The sequence below is a fragment of the Bombina bombina genome, chromosome 3 (assembly GCF_027579735.1).
Source record: "Bombina bombina isolate aBomBom1 chromosome 3, aBomBom1.pri, whole genome shotgun sequence".
Taxonomy (NCBI): Eukaryota; Metazoa; Chordata; class Amphibia; order Anura; family Bombinatoridae; genus Bombina; species Bombina bombina.
In genome coordinates this window covers 711964022-711983943 of record NC_069501.1, presented here as the reverse complement: position 1 = coordinate 711983943, position 19922 = coordinate 711964022, and the positions used below count along the sequence as shown (strand labels likewise).

Below are 19922 nucleotides of genomic sequence, written 5' to 3'. Positions count from 1 at the left end.
GATGTTCATTTAAAAATTCATCTGTAGGGAGAGAGGTTTTAAAAGATTTTTTACGTTTATTAGAAGGAGAAATAACAGACATAGCCTTCTTTATGGATTCAGAAACAAAATCTCTTATGTCATCAGGAACATTCTGCACCTTAGATGTTGAAGGAACTGCAACAGGCAATGGTACTTTACTAAAGGAAATATTATCTGCATTAACAAGTTTGTCATGACAATCAATACAAACAACAGCTGGAGGAATAGCTACCAAAAGTTTACAGCAGATACACTTAGCTTTGGTAGATCCAGCACTAGACAGCGATTTTCCTGTAGTATCTTCTGACTCAGATGCAACGTGAGACATCTTGCAATATGTAAGAGAAAAAACAACAACATATAAAGCAAAATTGATCAAATTCCTTAAATGACAGTTTCAGAAATGGGAAAAAATGCCAAAGAACAAGCTTCTAGCAACCAGAAGCAATGAAAAAAAGAGACTTAAATAATGTGGAGACAAAAGCGACGCCCATATTTTTTAGCGCCAAATAAGACGCCCACATTATTTGGCGCCTAAATGCTTTTTGGCGCCAAAAAATGACGCCACGTCCGGAACGCCGACATTTCTGGCGCAAAATAACGTCAAAAAATGACGCAACTTCCGGCGACACATATGACGCCGGAAACGGAAAATAATTATTGCGCCAAAAAAGTCTGCGCCAAGAATGACGCAATAAAATGAAGCATTTTCAGCCCCCGCGAGCCTAACAGCCCACAGGGAAAAAAGTCAAATTTTTGAAGGTAAGAAAAAATGATTAAATCAAATGCATTATCCCAAATATGAAACTGACTGTCTGAAAAATAAGGAAAGTTGAACATTCTGAGTCAAGGCAAATAAATGTTTGAATACATATATTTAGAACTTTATAAACAAAGTGCCCAACCATAGCTTAGAGTGTCACAGAAAATAAGATTTACTTACCCCAGGACACTCATCTACATGTTTGTAGAAAGCCAAACCAGTACTGAAACGAGAATCAGCAGAGGTAATGGTATATATAAGAGTATATCGTCGATCTGAAAAGGGAGGTAAGAGATGAATCTCTACGACCGATAACAGAGAACCTATGAAATAGACCCCTTAGAAGGAGATCACTGCATTCAAATAGGCAATACTCTCCTCACATCCCTCTGACATTCACTGCACGCTGAGAGGAAAACCGGGCTCCAACTTGTTGCGGAGCGCATATCAACGTAGAATCTAGCACAAACTTACTTCACCACCTCCATCGGAGGCAAAGTTTGTAAAACTGAATTGTGGGTGTGGTGAGGGGTGTATTTATAGGCATTTTGAGGTTTGGGAAACTTTGCCCCTCCTGGTAGGAATGTATATCCCATACGTCACTAGCTCATGGACTCTTGCTAATTACATGAAAGAAATATATATATACATATATATATCTATATATATATATACACACACACACATATATATATATATATATATATATTTACTTACCCACTGAGAACAAGGAACTACATTAGCTAAAGCCATGGCAATAGGTAATTCCCCTTGATCACCCATCATTGTAACTAGTTCTACCAGCCGCTCAAAACGATCAGCCAGCACAGTTTCAGCTAATGTATCAAATTCTGTCCCCTGCTGCAGAATTTTTGTGAGGACTTCCATAAATGTGGCTCTTGTCTGTAAATCCTTATGATATCCTAACCCTAAAAAAAACAAAAACAGTTTTATTTTAAATAAAGCAGATACAAGTTCAATGGTTTAACTTGGGGAGGGGTTCTCTTACCTATTGAGTGCATAAGACCACTATCCACATTAGCATTTAGTAAATTAGACATTGCAAGGACAGTACAGTGTCGTAAGGAAGCCAGTCTCCGAGACATCCCTCTCTTCCTACCCCCGGTCTGAGTCCCATCATCTTCAACTTCACTGCAGTCATTGAGAAGGTTCATGAACAGGGTGAAGTATCTAATCAAAACAATGCAAATATGCAAGAGTAAGCATTTATAACAAATACTGTACCATTAAAGGTTAGAGTGTACATGCTAAGAATTTCACTGTACAATGTATCATCCACTGTTAAACCCAAAATAAGGACACTTGAGATCAAGCATTAACAGGACATAAAAGTGTAAAAATAAAATACTCTAATTAGTTGAAGAATTTTATTACTGCACTGTTGTTTGCATCTAATAATGTATTTAGACTGCAAGGAGTTCAAGAACATAGTAAAAGTCAGATTCAAAGCAGCAATGCACTATTGGGAGCTAGCTGAGCATATATAGCAAGCAAATGAGAAGAGCCTTATGTGTGTAGTCACCTATAACCAGCTAGCTTCTAGTAGTGCATTACTATTCCTGAGGAAATGTACATATACTTTTAAACAGGATACAAAAAGAACAAGGTCAATTTGATAATAGAAAAGAATGTATCTGAATCATGAAAGTTTAATTTTGACTTTCATATCCCTTTAAAGAAGTAACAAATTCAAATGGAAAGCTTACCCAATAAATTAAATTATTTTATGGTGGTAAGAGTCCATGACACATGGAAATTACTCTTCCCTGCCACTAGTAGGAGGTAAAGATTCCCAAACTCCAAGAGCACTATAAACCCCTCACACTTCACTGGTAAGGTAGCCTGACGTATAGCTAAGCAAAAGAGGTAGGAAAAACCAACGAGAGCAAAATAATAGGAGCAGGGAAAAAAGTTGTGCTATTCAAAAATAAACCATCATCAACAAAATAAACAAGTTAGAGTCTTGTGGACTCTCACCACCATGAAAGAAATTCATTTTTTAAGAAAACATAAATTAAGTTTTCTTTCATACAGGTGGTAAGTCCACGATCCATTACTTCTAATAACAAATACCCAAGCTTTGGAGTCCACAAGAAATGAAAAAATAAGGGTGGGATAAAAACATTTTTCACAAAGAAAATCCACAACCCAAACAAAACACAAAAATAAATTTGATATATATTTTTTTTTTATATGCACATAAACATATGTGCACACAAGCAAAAAAACAAAACATTACGCTAAGACCAATGTCCAAAGGACTTTCCCACAAAAGGCTGCATCAGAAGAAGCAAAAACATCAAAAAGGTAGAATTTTGTAAAAGTATACAAAAAAGACTAAGTAGCTGCTCTGCAAATTTGGTCAACAGAAGCCTCATTCTTGTAAGCCCAATAAGTGGCAACGGATCTAGTAGAATGAGCAGTAATCCCTTTAGGTGGAGGTGTCCCATCTCCAAGTAAGCTTTATGAATCAAAATTTTCAGCCAAGAAGCAAAGGAAATTGCAGTAGCTTTCTTAGAGACTGAATAATGAACAAACTAGTAGTTTGTCTAAAATCCTTTTTAGCATCAGCTTAATACTTTAAGGCCCCAACAACATCCAAATTGTAAAGAAGCCTTCCTGAAAAATTCTTAAAACTATTAGACAATTTCTCGTCTTATATTGTCCGAAGACACAACCTTAGGGTAAATATAGAACGTGGTTCTTAAAGGACTACTTTCTGTTATAATTTTTAAGCTAAACAACTAACATATTAAAGTTAATAAAAATTAATTAAAACCTACTGACCTATATTTTCTCCAAAACGAAGTTTCATAACGTTCTAAAAGTTATATCTTTTATTTGCCGATGATGTCACGTTATCCTGCCCACTATTTTCAGCACTGCATGTTCAAAATACTTAAACCAATAACTTTGTGTTTAAAGCGCCATTTTGAGCAAAGAGCAAAGGATAAACAATTAAATTTGCAGACAAGATTTCTGATATACGGTAGAGATATGTTAATGAAATGCTATTGATAAAAAGTGTATTTGGGGTAGTTAGTTAGTAACAGGCATAGAAAATATTTACTTGCAGTGGTCCTTTAACATTGCCTTATGCCGATGAAAAATGAGAATCACAAGAAAGAGCAGACAATCCAGAAAGTGAAAGCCAAAAGAAACAAAACCTAGCAAGAAAGAAGCTTAAAGGGACACTGAATCCACATTTTTTCTTTTGTGATTCAGATAGAGAATGCAATTTTTAGCAACTTTCTAATTTACTCCTATTATCAATTTTTCTTTGTTCTCTTGCTATCTTTATTTAAAAAAGAAGGCATCTAAGAGTGTTTTTTTGGTTCAGAACTCTGGACAGCACTTTTCTATTTGTGGATTAATTTATCCATTAATCAGCAAGAACAACCCAGGTTGTTCACCAAAATGGGCCGGCATCTAAACTTACAATCTTGCATTTCAAATAAAGATACCAAGAGAATGAAGAACATTTGATAATAGGAGTAAATTAGAAAGTTGCTTAAAATTTCATGCTCTATCTGAATCACAAAAGAAAAAATTTGGGTTCAGTGTTCCTTTAACCCCTTAATGACCGAGGACGTGCAGGGTACGTCCTCAAAAAAAAGGCAGTTAACGCCTGAGGACGTACCCTGCACGTCCTCGGTGTGGAAAGCAGCTGGAAGCGATCCTGCTCGCTTCCAGCTGCTTTCCGGTTATTGCAGTGATGCCTCGATATGGAGGCATCCTGCAATAACCATACATGGCCATCCGATGCAGAGAGAGCCACTCTGTGGCCCTCTCTGCACCGGACATCGATGGCCGGTATCGTTGGTGGGTGGGAGCCGAATTGGGAGGCGGGTGGGCGGCCATCGGTGTTGCGCGTGACGTCACGGGGGGCGGGATCGGGACCGTCGGGGGCGCGCACGGGCGCGCGCGCGTGCACGGGGGGTGGCGGGCGGGCGCGTGCACGGGGCGGGAGCGGGTGGGAACCGCTACACTACAGAAAAGTAAAAAAGTAAAAGTAAAAAAAAAATGAAATAAACTTTTACTTTTACCATCTAAGGGATCTGGAAGGGGTGGGGGTTGGTCTTGGGGGGGGGGGAAAGCTACACTACAGAAAAGGGACATATTTTATTTTAAAAAAAGCATTTTTTTTCTCTAAACTGGGTACTGGCAGACAGCTGCCAGTACCCAAGATGGCGCACATTAAGTCAGAGGGGGAGGGTTAGAGAGCTGTTTAGTGGGGGATCAGTGAGGTTGGGGGCTAAGGGGGATCCCTACACAGAAGCATATGTAAATATGCTAACAAAAAATTCACAAAAAAGCCCAAATATACCTTTTATTTTAGTACTGGCAGAGTTTCTGCCAGTACTTAAGATGGCGGGGACATTTGTGGGGTAGGGGAGGGAAGAGAGATGTTTGGGAGGGATCAGGGGGTCTGATGTTTCAGGTGGGAGGCTGATCTTTACACTAAAGCTAAAATTAACCCTGCAAGCTCCCTACAAGCTACCTAATTAACCCCTTCACTGCTAGCCATAATACACGTGTGATGCGCAGCGCCATTTAGCAGCATTCTAATTACCAAAAAGCAACTCCAAAGTCATATATGTCTGCTATTTCTGAACAAAGGGGATCCCAGAGAAGCATTTACAACCATTTGTGCCATAATTGCACAAGCTGTTTGTAAATTATTTCAGTGAGAAACCTAAAATTGTGAAAAATTTTACGTTTTTTTTAATTTGATCGCATTTGGCGGTGAAATGGTGGCATGAAATATACCAAAATGGGCCTAGATCAATACTTGGGGTTGTCTACTACACTACACTAAAGCTAAAATTACCCCAAAAAGCTCCTTACATGCTCCCTAATTAACCCCTTCACTGCTGGGCATAATACACGTGTGGTGCGCAGTGGCATTTAGCGGCCTTCTAATTACCAAAAAGCAATGCCAAAGCCATATATGTCTGCTATTTCTGAACAAAGGGGATCCCAGAGAAGAATTTACAACCATTTATGCCATAATTGCACAAGCAGTATGTAAATAATTTCAGTGAGAAACTGAAAGTTTGTGAAAAAATTTGTGAAAAAGTGAACAATTTTTTGTATTTGATCGCATTTGGCGGTGAAATGGTGGCATGAAATATACCAAAATGGGCCTAGATCAATAATTTGGGATGTCTTCTAAAAAAAAATATATACATGTCAATGGATATTCAGGGATTCCTGAAAGATATTAGTGTTCTAATGTAACTAGCGTTAATTTTGAAAAAAAATGGTTTGAAAATAGCAAAGTGCTATTTGTATTTATGGCCCTATAAGTTACAAAAAAAGCAAAGAACATGTAAACATTGGGTATTTCTAAACTCAGGACAAAATTTAGAAACAATTTAGCATGGGTGTTTTTTGGTGGTTGTAGATATGTAACAGATTTTGGGGTTCAAAGTTAGAAAAAGTGTGTTTTTTTCCAATTTTCCTCATATTTTATAATTTTTTTTATAGTAAATGATAAGATATGATGAAAATAATGGTATTTTTAGAAAGTCCATTTAATGGCGAGAAAAACGGTATATAATATGTGTGGGTACAGTAAATGAGTAAGAGGAAAATTTCAGCTAAACACAAACACCGCAGAAATGTAAAAATAGCCTTGGTCCCAAACGGACAGAAAATGGAAAAGTGCTCTGGTCATTAAGGGGTTAATCTCCTCCTTATACATAGGCTCAAACTGCTGAGCCTGCAAAACCTTTAATACCAAATTAAGATTCCAATGTGGAAAAATTGGCTTAATAACATGCTTAATACCCGCCAAAGCCTGAACAAAACCATGAATGTCAGGAAGATTAGCAGTTTTCCTGTGGAACAAAACAGAGAGCAGAAATCTTACCTTTCAAAGAACTGTCAGCTAGGCTCTTATCCAGACCATCCTGTAAAAACTGCAGAAACCTAGGTATTCTAAAAGAAACCCAAGAAAAGCCATGAGCCATACAAAAAGAATTAAAGGCCTTCCAGACCTTATAATAATCTTCCTTGTCACAGGTTTATGAGCCTGAATCAAACTCTCAATCACAGAATCCGAAAAACCTCTATTTCTAATAATGAACTGTTCCATCTCCAAGCCATCAAAGCTTAGAGACTTAAAGGGACAGTATACTATAAAATTGTTTTTACCTTAATGTATTTCCAATTACTTTTTTTACCAGTTGCAGAGTATAAAACGTATGAGATTTGCTTTTTTAAGGCTTATTTGTGTATATGAATTAGCTGATTTTGTGTTTTGCAGCCACAACCTAATAAAATGGGTTGAGCTTGTAGGTATAATCAGATCTCATTACTTTATCACGTTGTGTAAATATACCTGCTTCTTTATCATATATCTGTCCATAAATCAATCACCAATACTTGGAGAGAACAATAGAAAATTAACATTTAATTACCTTATCTCTTCTATAACCCACTAGGAGTGTAATTTCTTATACTGGCTGTGTTAACACAGCTTGGGTTTGAGGCCAAAAACTTTCAGGGTGGGTGGAGATACCACAGGCTAAATAATATATTTCAAATGCCATTATAAGGGTAATGGAAATACTTATAAACAATTTAATACACTCCAGCAGATTAAGTGGATCAATGGGAGCAAATTAAAGGGGAGAACATTTTTGAGTAAACTGTCCCCCTTTAAGTTCCGGATGGAAAAACGGCCCTTGAGACAAAAGATATGGGCTGATCTTGGAAATGACTTTGGGAAAAAGAACCAGAGCAAGAAGCACATCAGAAAGATCAAAGGAACAGGTAGCTACTAGAGCATCCACAAACTCTGCCTGAGGATCCCTGTACCTCGCATAGTACCTGGGAAGTTTGTAGTTTGAATGAGAAGTCATCTATCTCTGGGAGACCCCAAAAACCCACAATCTGAAGAAAAACCTCCTGATGGAGAGACCATACCCCTGGATGCAAAGACTGAAGACTGAGAAAATCTGCTTCCTAGTTCACTCCTAGAATATGAACAGCAGAAATTAGACAAAGATTGCCTCTTGCCTATGAAAGAATCCAAGACACTTCCCTCATGACTATAGAACTGTGAGTTCCCCCTTGATCATTAATATAAGCCACTGCTGTGACATTGTCTGATTGGAAACAAGATGAGACTCCCTTTTCAAATGAGGCTAACTCTGAAGAGCTCTGAAAATAGCACAGAGTTTAAGAACATTTACTGGCAACCTCGCCTCCTGCAGAGCCCAAACCCCCTGTGCTTTCAGAGACCCCCAGATAGCTCCCCAAACGGCAAGATTTGCAACTGTAGTGGTCACAGTCCAAGTAGAACAAGTAAATAAAGCTCCCTGTATAATATGCTGAGGATCCAGCCACCAAGACAGAAACTGGCCTATTCCGTGGTTTAGAAAGATCTCCTGAGACAGCTGTGTATGATCTATGCATCGCTGACGAAGCATGCAAAGCTTAAAGGGACACTGAACCCAAATTTTTTTCTTTTGTGATTCAGAAAGAACATTCAATTTTAAGCAACTTTCTAATTTACTGCTATTATAAATTTTTCTTCATTCTCTTGCTATCTTTATTTGAAAAAGGCATCAGCTATTTTTTGTTTGTTAAGTACTCTGGACAGCACTTTTTTTTATTGGTGGATGAATTTATCCACCAATCAGCAAGAACAACCCAGGTTGTTTACCAAAAATGGTCCGGCATCTAAACTTACATTCTTGCATTTCAAATAAAGATAGCAAGAGAATAAGGAAAATTTTATAATAGGAGTAAATTAGAAAGGTGCTTAAAATATCATGCTCTATCTGAATCACAAAAGAAAAAATTTGGGTTCAGTGTCCCTTTAAGAGTCCTCATATGAAACCGAGCAAACTGTATAGCATCTGATGAAGCAATCATGAGACCTAATAGCTCCATGCAAAGAGCGACTGAGGGAAAACAAAGAGACTAAAGGTTTTGACAAGCTGAAACCAGTTTCAGCCTTCATAGATCTGTTTAAGATATTCTAATGGAAACTGAATCTATTTGCACTCCCAGAAAAGTAATCTTTGTCTGAGAAACCAAAGAACTCTTTGGAAAATTGATCTCCTAACCATGCTGTTGAAGAAACAACAGTTTATTGGTGTGAGACTCTGTTAAATGTAAAGATGGACCTTGAACCAAGATATCGTCCAGGTAAAGAAATATGAATCACAGACAGAAGGGTACCCATAACCTTTGAGAAATTCTTGGAGCTATAGCCAGACCAAATGGTAGAGTGACAAACTAAAATTGCCTGTCCAGAAATGCAAACCTCAGAAACTGATGGTGTTCCTTGTGAATGGGAAGATAAGCACCATTTAAATCTATTGTGGAAATAATCTGACCTTGCTGAACAAAAGGCAGAATAGTCCGAATAGGCTCCATTTTGGAAGTAGGAACCCTGACAAATTTGTTCAGAGCCTTCAGTTCCAAAACCGGTCTGAAAGTTCCCTCCTACTTTGGAACAATTAAATAAAATACCATCCCCTGTTCCAACAATGGAACAGGCAGAATCAACCCCATAGTTTCTAGATTCAAAATTTACATTGGACAGAAAACAGAATTTATGTTTACCTGATAAATTACTTTCTCCAACGGTGTGTCCGGTCCACGGCGTCATCCTTACTTGTGGGATATTCTCTTCCCCAACAGGAAATGGCAAAGAGCCCAGCAAAGCTGGTCACATGATCCCTCCTAGGCTCCGCCTACCCCAGTCATTCGACCGATGTAAAGGAGGAATATTTGCATAGGAGAAACCATATGATACCGTGGTGACTGTAGTTAAAGAAAATAAATTATCAGACCTGATTAAAAAACCAGGGCGGGCCGTGGACCGGACACACCGTTGGAGAAAGTAATTTATCAGGTAAACATAAATTCTGTTTTCTCCAACATAGGTGTGTCCGGTCCACGGCGTCATCCTTACTTGTGGGAACCAATACCAAAGCTTTAGGACACGGATGAAGGGAGGGAGCAAATCAGGTCACCTAAATGGAAGGCACCACGGTTTGCAAAACCTTTCTCCCAAAAATAGCCTCAGAAGAAGCAAAAGTATCAAACTTGTAAAATTTGGTAAAAGTGTGCAGTGAAGACCAAGTCGCTGCCCTACATATCTGATCAACAGAAGCCTCGTTCTTGAAGGCCCATGTGGAAGCCACAGCCCTAGTGGAATGAGCTGTGATTCTTTCAGTAGGCTGCCGTCCGGCAGTCTCATAAGCCAATCTGATGATGCTTTTAATCCAAAAAGAGAGAGAGGTAGAAGTTGCTTTTTGACCTCTCCTTTTACCAGAATAAACAACAAACAAGGAAGATGTTTGTCTAAAATCCTTTGTAGCATCTAAATAGAATTTTAGAGCGCGAACAACATCCAAATTGTGCAACAAACGTTCCTTCTTTGAAACTGGATTCGGACACAAAGAAGGCACGACTATCTCCTGGTTAATGTTTTTGTTAGAAACAACTTTCGGAAGAAAACCAGGTTTAGTACGTAAAACCACCTTATCTGCATGGAAAACCAGATAAGGAGGAGAACACTGCAGAGCAGATAATTCTGAAACTCTTCTAGCAGAAGAAATTGCAACCAAAAACAAAACTTTCCAAGATAATAACTTAATATCAACGGAATGCAAGGGTTCAAACGGAACCCCCTGAAGAACTGAAAGAACTAAGTTGAGACTCCAAGGAGGAGTCAAAGGTTTGTAAACAGGCTTGATTCTAACCAGAGCCTGAACAAAGGCTTGAACATCTGGCACAGCTGCCAGCTTTTTGTGAAGTAACACAGACAAGGCAGAAATCTGTCCCTTCAAGGAACTTGCCGATAATCCTTTCTCCAATCCTTCTTGAAGAAAGGATAGAATCTTAGGAATCTTTACCTTGTTCCAAGGGAATCCTTTAGATTCACACCAACAGATATATTTTTTCCATATTTTGTGGTAAATTTTTCTAGTTACAGGCTTTCTGGCCTGAACAAGAGTATCAATAACAGAATCTGAGAACCCTCGTTTTGATAAGATCAAGCGTTCAATCTCCAAGCAGTCAGCTGGAGTGAGACCAGATTCGGATGTTCGAACGGACCTTGAACAAGAAGGTCTCGTCTCAAAGGTAGCTTCCATGGTGGAGCCGATGACATATTCACCAGATCTGCATACCAAGTCCTGCGTGGCCACGCAGGAGCTATCAAGATCACCGACGCCCTCTCCTGATTGATCCTGGCTACCAGCCTGGGGATGAGAGGAAACGGCGGGAATACATAAGCTAGTTTGAAGGTCCAAGGTGCTACTAGTGCATCTACTAGAGTCGCCTTGGGATCCCTGGATCTGGACCCGTAGCAAGGAACCTTGAAGTTCTGACGAGAGGCCATCAGATCCATGTCTGGAATGCCCCACAATTGAGTAATTTGGGCAAAGATTTCCGGATGGAGTTCCCACTCCCCAGGATGTAATGTCTGACGACTCAGAAAATCCGCTTCCCAATTTTCCACTCCTGGAATGTGGATTGCAGACAGGTGGCAGGAGTGAGTCTCCGCCCATTGAATGATTTTGGTCACTTCTTCCATCGCCAGGGAACTCCTTGTTCCCCCCTGATGGTTGATGTACGCAACAGTCGTCATGTTGTCTGATTGAAACCGTATGAACTTGACCTTTGCTAGCTGAGGCCAAGCCTTGAGAGCATTGAATATCGCTCTCAGTTCCAGAATATTTATCGGTAGAAGAGATTCTTCCCGAGACCAAAGACCCTGAGCTTTCAGGGGTCCCCAGACCGCGCCCCAGCCCATCAGACTGGCGTCGGTCGTGACAATGACCCACTCTGGTCTGCGGAAGGTCATCCCTTGTGACAGGTTGTCCAGGGACAGCCACCAACGGAGTGAGTCTCTGGTCCTCTGATTTACTTGAATCGTCGGAGACAAGTCTGTATAGTCCCCATTCCACTGACTGAGCATGCACAGTTGTAATGGTCTTAGATGAATGCGCGCAAAAGGAACTATGTCCATTGCCGCTACCATCAAACCTATTACTTCCATGCACTGCGCTATGGAAGGAAGAGGAACGGAATGAAGTGTTTGACAAGAGTTTAGAAGTTTTGTTTTTCTGGCCTCTGTCAGAAAAATCCTCATTTCTAAGGAGTCTATTATTGTTCCCAAGAAGGGAACCCTTGTTGACGGAGATAGAGAACTCTTTTCTACGTTCACTTTCCATCCGTGAGATCTGAGAAAGGCCAGGACTATGTCCGTGTGAGCCTTTGCTTGAGGAAGGGACGACGCTTGAATCAGAATGTCGTCCAAGTAAGGTACTACTGCAATGCCCCTTGGTCTTAGTACCGCTAGAAGGGACCCTAGTACCTTTGTGAAAATCCTTGGAGCAGTGGCTAATCCGAAAGGAAGTGCCACGAACTGGTAATGCTTGTCCAGGAATGCGAACCTTAGGAACCGATGATGTTCCTTGTGGATAGGAATATGTAGATACGCATCCTTTAAATCCACCGTGGTCATGAATTGACCTTCCTGGATGGAAGGAAGAATTGTTCGAATAGTTTCCATTTTGAACGATGGAACCTTGAGAAACTTGTTTAGGATCTTGAGATCCAAGATTGGTCTGAACGTTCCCTCTTTTTTGGGAACTACGAACAGATTGGAGTAGAACCCCATCCCTTGTTCTCCTAATGGAACAGGATGAATCACTCCCATTTTTAACAGGTCTTCTACACAATGTAAGAATGCCTGTCTCTTTATGTGGTCTGAAGACAATTGAGACCTGTGGAACCTCCCCCTTGGGGGAGGCCCCTTGAATTCCAGAAGATAACCTTGGGAGACTATTTCTAGTGCCCAAGGATCCAGAACATCTCTTGCCCAAGCCTGAGCGAAGAGAGAGAGTCTGCCCCCCACCAGATCCGGTCCCGGATCGGGGGCCAACATTTCATGCTGTCTTGGTAGCAGTGGCAGGCTTCCTGGCCTGCTTTCCCTTGTTCCAGCCTTGCATTGGTCTCCAGGCTGGCTTGGCTTGAGAAGTATTACCCTCTTGCTTAGAGGACGTAGCACTTGGGGCTGGTCCGTTTCTACGAAAGGGACGAAAATTAGGTTTATTTTTGGCCTTGAAAGACCTATCCTGAGGAAGGGCGTGGCCCTTACCCCCAGTGATATCAGAGATAATCTCTTTCAAGTCAGGGCCAAACAGCGTTTTCCCCTTGAAAGGAATGTTAAGCAATTTGTTCTTGGAAGACGCATCCGCTGACCAAGATTTCAACCAAAGCGCTCTGCGCGCCACAATAGCAAACCCAGAATTTTTCGCCGCTAACCTAGCCAATTGCAAAGTGGCGTCTAGGGTGAAAGAATTAGCCAATTTGAGAGCACGGATTCTGTCCATAATCTCCTCATAAGGAGGAGAATCACTATCGATCGCCTTTTCTAGCTCATCGAACCAGAAACACGCGGCTGTAGTGACAGGGACAATGCATGAAATTGGTTGTAGAAGGTAACCTTGCTGAACAACATCTTTTTAAGCAAACCTTCTAATTTTTTATCCATAGGATCTTTGAAAGCACAACAACTATCTTCTATGGGTATAGTGGTGCGTTTGTTTAAAGTAGAAACCGCCCCCTCGACCTTGGGGACTGTCTGCCATAAGTCCTTTCTGGGGTCGACCATGGGAAACAATTTTTTAAATATGGGGGGAGGGACGAAAGGTATACCGGGCCTTTCCCATTCTTTATTTACAATGTCCGCCACCCGCTTGGGTATAGGAAAAGCTTCTGGGGGCCCCGGGACCTCTAGGAACTTGTCCATTTTACATAGTTTCTCTGGGATGATCAAATTCTCACAATCATCCAGAGTGGATAACACCTCCTTAAGCAGAGCGCGGAGATGTTCCAACTTAAATTTAAATGTAATCACATCGGGTTCAGCTTGTTGAGAAATTTTCCCTGAATCTGAAATTTCTCCCTCAGACAAAACCTCCCTGGCCCCCTCAGACTGGTTTAGGGGCATATCAGAACCATTATCATCAGCGTCCTCATGCTCTTCAGTATCTAAAACAGAGCAGTCGCGCTTACGCTGATAAGTGGGCATTTTGGCTAAAATGTTTTTGATAGAATTATCCATTACAGCCGTTAATTGTTGCATAGTAAGGAGTATTGGCACGCTAGATGTACTAGGGGCCTCCTGAGTGGGCAAGACTCGTGTAGACGAAGGAGGGAATGATGCAGTACCATGCTTACTCCCCTCACTTGAGGAATCATCTTGGGCATCATTTTCAGTGTCACATAAATCACATCTATTTAAATGAGAAGGAACCTTGGCTTCCCCACATTCAGAACACAGTCTATCTGGTAGTTCAGACATGTTAAACAGGCATAAACTTGATAACAAAGTACAAAAAACGTTTTAAAATAAAACCGTTACTGTCACTTTAAATTTTAAACTGAACACACTTTATTACTGCAATTGCGAAAAAGTATGAAGGAATTGCACACCAAATTTGGAAGCTTTAACCCTTAAAATAACGGAACCGGAGCCGTTTTTATCTTTAACCCCTTTACAGTCCCTGGTATCTGCTTTGCTGAGACCCAACCAAGCCCAAAGGGGAATACGATACCAAATGACGCCTTCAGAAAGTCTTTTTTATGTATCAGAGCTCCTCACACATGCGACTGCATGTCATGCTTCTCAAAAACAAGTGCGCAATACCGGCGCGAAAATGAGGCTCTGCCTATGATTAGGGAAAGCCCCTAGAGAATAAGGTGTCTAAAACAGTGCCTGCCGATATTATTTTACAAAAATACCCATATTAAATGATTCCTCAAGGCTAAATATGTTATATATGAATCGATTTAGCCCAGAAAATGTCTACAGTCTTAACAAGCCCTTGTGAAGCCCTTATTTACTCTGTAATAAAAATGGCTTACCGGATCCCATAGGGAAAATGACAGCTTCCAGCATTACATCGTCTTGTTAGAATGTGTCATACCTCAAGCAGCAAAAGTCTGCTCACTGTTCCCCCAACTGAAGTTAATTCCTCTCAACAGTCCTGTGTGGAACAGCCATCGATTTTAGTAACGGTTGCTAAAATCATTTTCCTCTTACAAACAGAAATCTTCATCTCTTTTCTGTTTCAGAGTAAATAGTACATACCAGCACTATTTTAAAATAACAAACTCTTGATTGAATAATAAAAACTACAGTTAAACACTAAAAAACTCTAAGCCATCTCCGTGGAGATGTTGCCTGTACAACGGCAAAGAGAATGACTGGGGTAGGCGGAGCCTAGGAGGGATCATGTGACCAGCTTTGCTGGGCTCTTTGCCATTTCCTGTTGGGGAAGAGAATATCCCACAAGTAAGGATGACGCCGTGGACCGGACACACCTATGTTGGAGAAATAGGCCTTGTTCTGAAACCTATCCGATAACCCTGAAATACTATATTTAGAACCCAGTGATCTGAAACAATCTGGAACCAAGCTTCCTGATAAAGGTACAGCCTGCCCCCCACCAGAACCTAGTGTCAAACTTTCATGCACACTTGGAAGTAAATGCAGATTTTTTGGATTGTTTAGGCCTGTTCCAATTTGAACTAGGTGAGGGTGGGGAGCGCTCAAGAGAGCTGTGAGTTGGACTGTGACTATATTAAATATTTCAATATATTGTTTCCAGAATATTCCAAGAATATTTCAATAAAGTGTTCCCATAAAGTTCGTTTCAGTAAACGATATGCATATGCATATATTTATAAAACGTTTTCTGTGTTGAAAAATGTGAATGCATAAAATGCTGTGAAAAAATGCTTTCCTCGTGTTAAAGATTTTTTGAAAAAACTGGTGAGAGAAAAAAGGGTGTGGTTTGTTCTTCTGGTGGCAACAATAAAATTATTTAGTTGCAATAAAGTTATAAAGTGGAAGCAACAGTTTAGTTATTTAGTTGCAATGTGGAGTGGGCGTGTACATATATATGTGTGTTTTAATCCATTCGCACAGACTGCTGTCTTAAGAATAAGATAGTTAAAATGTGTAATAGAAAGATTTTCCCGTTTTATATAGATTTTGTGTTCTATGTTCTATAGTGACGTAGATTAGTTGATGCAATAGGTTGTAAATTAGAAACGATATATCTATGGTAAATAATAAAGATAGACAATTGTATGAAATATACTTTACTTAAAACTTTGATTTAGCCGTTGTAAGCAAATATAAAAATATCTCATAACATGTAGATTTTTGTATAAGCATACATATTAGAGCATAGTATAAAGTCCGGGTATTAGATATCCATCTATGATGTATATCTGAAGAGATTGTTCCTAAGTTGTGGCCACAACTTTTATATCACATATGTCCTTTAACTGTTAAAATTCCCAAATATAAAAAATGGCAGCTGGACTCCCCCTAACCGGACCTCCGATATCCCTTACCTCCTCGTGGCTCTGTGGGTTCTGGGAAGAGTGCCTCTGTATGACAAACGGAGTTTGCTGTTTCTCCGGTCGGCGTGTTGCCGTTTGAATTCCCCCGCAACTACTTCCTACCCAGGAGTGTGTAGTGTCCGTCTGACGTGATGCACGGAGGACCTATCGGGTAGCCGGATCGTAGGGGGAGTGTTTCCTTTCGTAGTTTTTCTGCTGGAGCCAATGGTATCCACACTTGATGTCAATATTCTACGCGTTTCAGCGCTGCACAAAGCGCCTTTATCAAGCCAGTCTTGAAACAATATATTGAAATATTTAATATTGTCACAGTCACAGTCCAACTCACAGCTCTCTTGAGCGCTCCCCACCCTCACCTAGTTCTTTTTTACACACAATCTGATATTGGGAGCATATCAGACTTGGGGAAGCTAGTTGAGTTTGATCTAGCATCACTCCACACACCTTTTCCACTGTTCCAATTTGAGATTGGCTTTTAGGTAGAGCCAGAGGGACCTTGCTTGCGAGGAGGAAGAATCAGATTTTAGTTCCCTGTTTTGACAAAAGGGACGAAAATGATTAGAAGCCTTAGACTTACCCCTGGACTTCTTGTCTAGAGGAAGAAAGGCCTGTAACTCCAGTAACAGTAGAAATAATAGAATCCAAATAAGAGCCTTCTATCATTGAAAAGAAAGAGATAATCTAGATGTAGACACTATATAAGACGAACATGATTTTAACCATAAAGCTCTTCTTGAAAGAACTGCCAAAGACATAAACTTGGCAGTAACCTTAATCATGTTAAATACAGCATCACAAGTAAATGAGTTAGCACATTTAAGCAATCCCAGAAAGGTGAAAAAAATCTTCCCAAGCAGAATCATCATAGCAATAGATATAGCTAGCCTAAATAAGTAACCTGCGTGCAAAAAGGTCCTTCTATGAAATGATTGTAACTTCAGGGGAATTGTAGTACACTTAGCCAGAGTAAAAATGGCCCATCTACCTTGGAGACAATCTCCCAAAGATCAATATGAGAATATTAGGGGATACAATTTCTCAAACCGTGAACGAATATTAAAAGGATTACCCGGCTTAGACCATTCCCTAGAAACATCTCAAAGACAGCAGCAGGCACAGGAAAAACCTCAGGTATTTTAATCAAAGGCTTAAATCTGGCATCTAAACGATTAGTAGATTTATCCTCAGTAATATTAGGATCTTTAACCTCTAAAATAAAGCAACACCTCCTATAAAAGAGAACGAATATGTTCAACTTTAAACAAAAAAAGATGATGATTCTGGTTCATAATCAGAGAAAGACTCCTGATCATCAGAAAACCCTCTCCAGAAGATTCATCAGAAACATAATTAGCATCAGCTTTAGGAGGATTAAAACTAGTAGAAGGCAAATTAACAACTAACCTTTTACGCTTATTTGAAGACAGCATAACTGCCGACATTTCAGAAACCGTTGAATGGATGACGTCCTTTACACAAGGTACAAAGTCAGTTGAACTTCCTTGTAAAGAGCAAACAGAAGGAGCAATAATACCATAGAATCAAGAGCAGCATTAGATTGGTCTGAATGCAGAAAAAGATGAAGGCTTGTATTACATAAATGTGCTGGAGGAGATACCACAGCCTGGTATCTTAATGATAGGAAATTGTTCAGAGGGCCAAGCTTCTAAGGAAGATTTAGGAACAATCAGAAAGCTCCATTATTGCTGCAAAACGACAAAAGTAGAAAATGCATATATAAGTGAATAGCTAAATCCCCACAAAAAGAGAATAACAGGGCAGGCGTGCTAATGCGAAATGAAAATGAAGAGGGAGACAAAAACTAAACATCTGATGACTGGATAGTGCACTAACAGATAGGGAGCGTGTGCGAAACCCGATGGCAAATAAAGAAAATAACACACAAACCCCAATGTGCGCAGACCTGAAAACCAACACGCAGGAAAAAGTGCTCAATGCGCACGAAAACAAAATTTATGCTTACCAGATAAATTCCTTTCTTTCCTGGCAGGGAGAGTCCACAACTTCATTCCTTACTGTTGATAAATACAACACCTGGCCACCAGGAGGAGGCAAAGACACCCCAGCCAAAGGCTTAAATATCCCTCCCACTTCCCATATCCTCCCAGTCATTCGGCCGAGGGAACAAGGAAAAGTAGGAGAAACATTAGGGTATAAAGGTGCAAGAAGAAAGTATAAAAAGGGAGCAGCCCAAACAAAATATCTTAAGGGCGGGGTCATGGACTCTACCTTCCAGGAAAGAAAGGAATTTATCTAGTAAGCATACATTTTGTTTTCTATCCATAAGGCAGGGAGAGTCCACGACTTCATTCATTACTGTTGGGAAAACCATACCCAAGCTCCAGAGGACACTGAAGGAATAACGGGAGGGAACAAAAAGGAGGCGGATCCTTATCTGAGGGTACCACAGTCTGCAAAACCTTTCTCCCAAAAGCTGCTTCATCTGAAGCAAACACATCAAACTTGTAAAATTTAGAAAAAGTAAAGTTCTTAAAAGCCCAGGAAGAAGCTACTGCTCTAGTGGAATGAGCCGTAATCCTCTCAGGAGGCTGTCTAATAAGCTATGTGGATGACACTTAACCAGAAAAACAAGGACGACGTAGTGGCCTTCTGACCCCTATGTTTACCTGCATAGATGATAAACAAAGATGAAGATTTTCTGAACTGCTTAGTAGCCTGAAGGTAAAATTTCAAGGCACAAACCACATCTAGATTGTGAAGTAAACGTTCCTTCACCGAGGAAGGATTGGGACACAAGGAAGGAACAACAATCTCTTGATTAATGTTCTTATCTGACACCACCTGAAGAAGGAACTTAACTTAGTACGTAAAATTGCCTCATCAGCGTGAAAAACAAAGACAGGGGATCACACTGCAAGGCAGAAATCTCAGAGACCCTGCGAGCATAGGCAATAGCCAACAGAAACCGAACCTTCCAGGATAACAGATTAATGTTAACAGTATGCATTGGCTCAATTGGTTGCCTGTTGCAACACACAAAGAACAAGGTTGAGACTCCAAGGCCGAGCCACCCTTCTAAACACAGCCCTGATCCTAGTCATGGCCTTAACAAAGGATTGCACATCCGGAAGCTCAACTAATCTCTTGTGCAGCAACACTGACAGGGCCGATTAGCTGTCCCTTCAGGGAACTAGCAGATAGACCATTCTCCAGTCCATCCTGGATAAAGGATTAAATTCTGGCAATCTTAACCTTTTGCCAAGAAAAACCACGCTCTTCACACCAGTGCAGATAAGTCCGCCACACCTTATGTTAGATGCGTTGAGTAACCGGCTTAAGAGCATGAATCAAAGTGTTAATAACACTCTCAGAGAAACCTCTCTTGGATAAGACTAAGTGTTCAATCTCCAGATAAGGACCCTGCGACAGGGTAACCTCCATGGAGGAGATGAGGACATCCCGACCAGATCCACGAACCAAGTCCTTCGTGGCCAGGATGGAGCAATTAGACTCACTGGTGCTCGCTCCTGCTTGATCCGAGCCACCACACGGGAGAGAAGAGGTAATGAAGGAAATAGATATAGGATTCTGAAACTAAAGGGAACCGCTAGATAATCTATTAGTTATGCTTGAGGATCCCTCGATCTTGACACGTAGCTGGGTAGTTTGGCATTTAGACGGGAGGCCATGAGGTCCATCTCCAGAATCCCCCATCTGGAGC

The 19922-nt window shown here is 40.5% G+C and overlaps 1 protein-coding gene across 7 annotated transcripts in view; it reads right to left on the bottom strand.

Annotated features, from left to right (window-relative positions):
- The window catches only part of NF1 (neurofibromin 1), a 1508106-nt gene that overhangs the window by 647633 nt on the left and 840551 nt on the right, over positions 1–19922 (bottom strand). For all 7 annotated transcript variants that reach the window (XM_053707520.1, XM_053707522.1, XM_053707523.1 and 4 more), the window contains exons 25-26: positions 1794–1975; positions 1502–1713 (exon numbers count right to left, since the gene is read on the bottom strand). In XM_053707520.1, coding sequence (XP_053563495.1) covers positions 1502–1713; positions 1794–1975 — 394 coding nt within the window. The remainder of the gene's footprint in view (positions 1–1501; positions 1714–1793; positions 1976–19922) is intronic.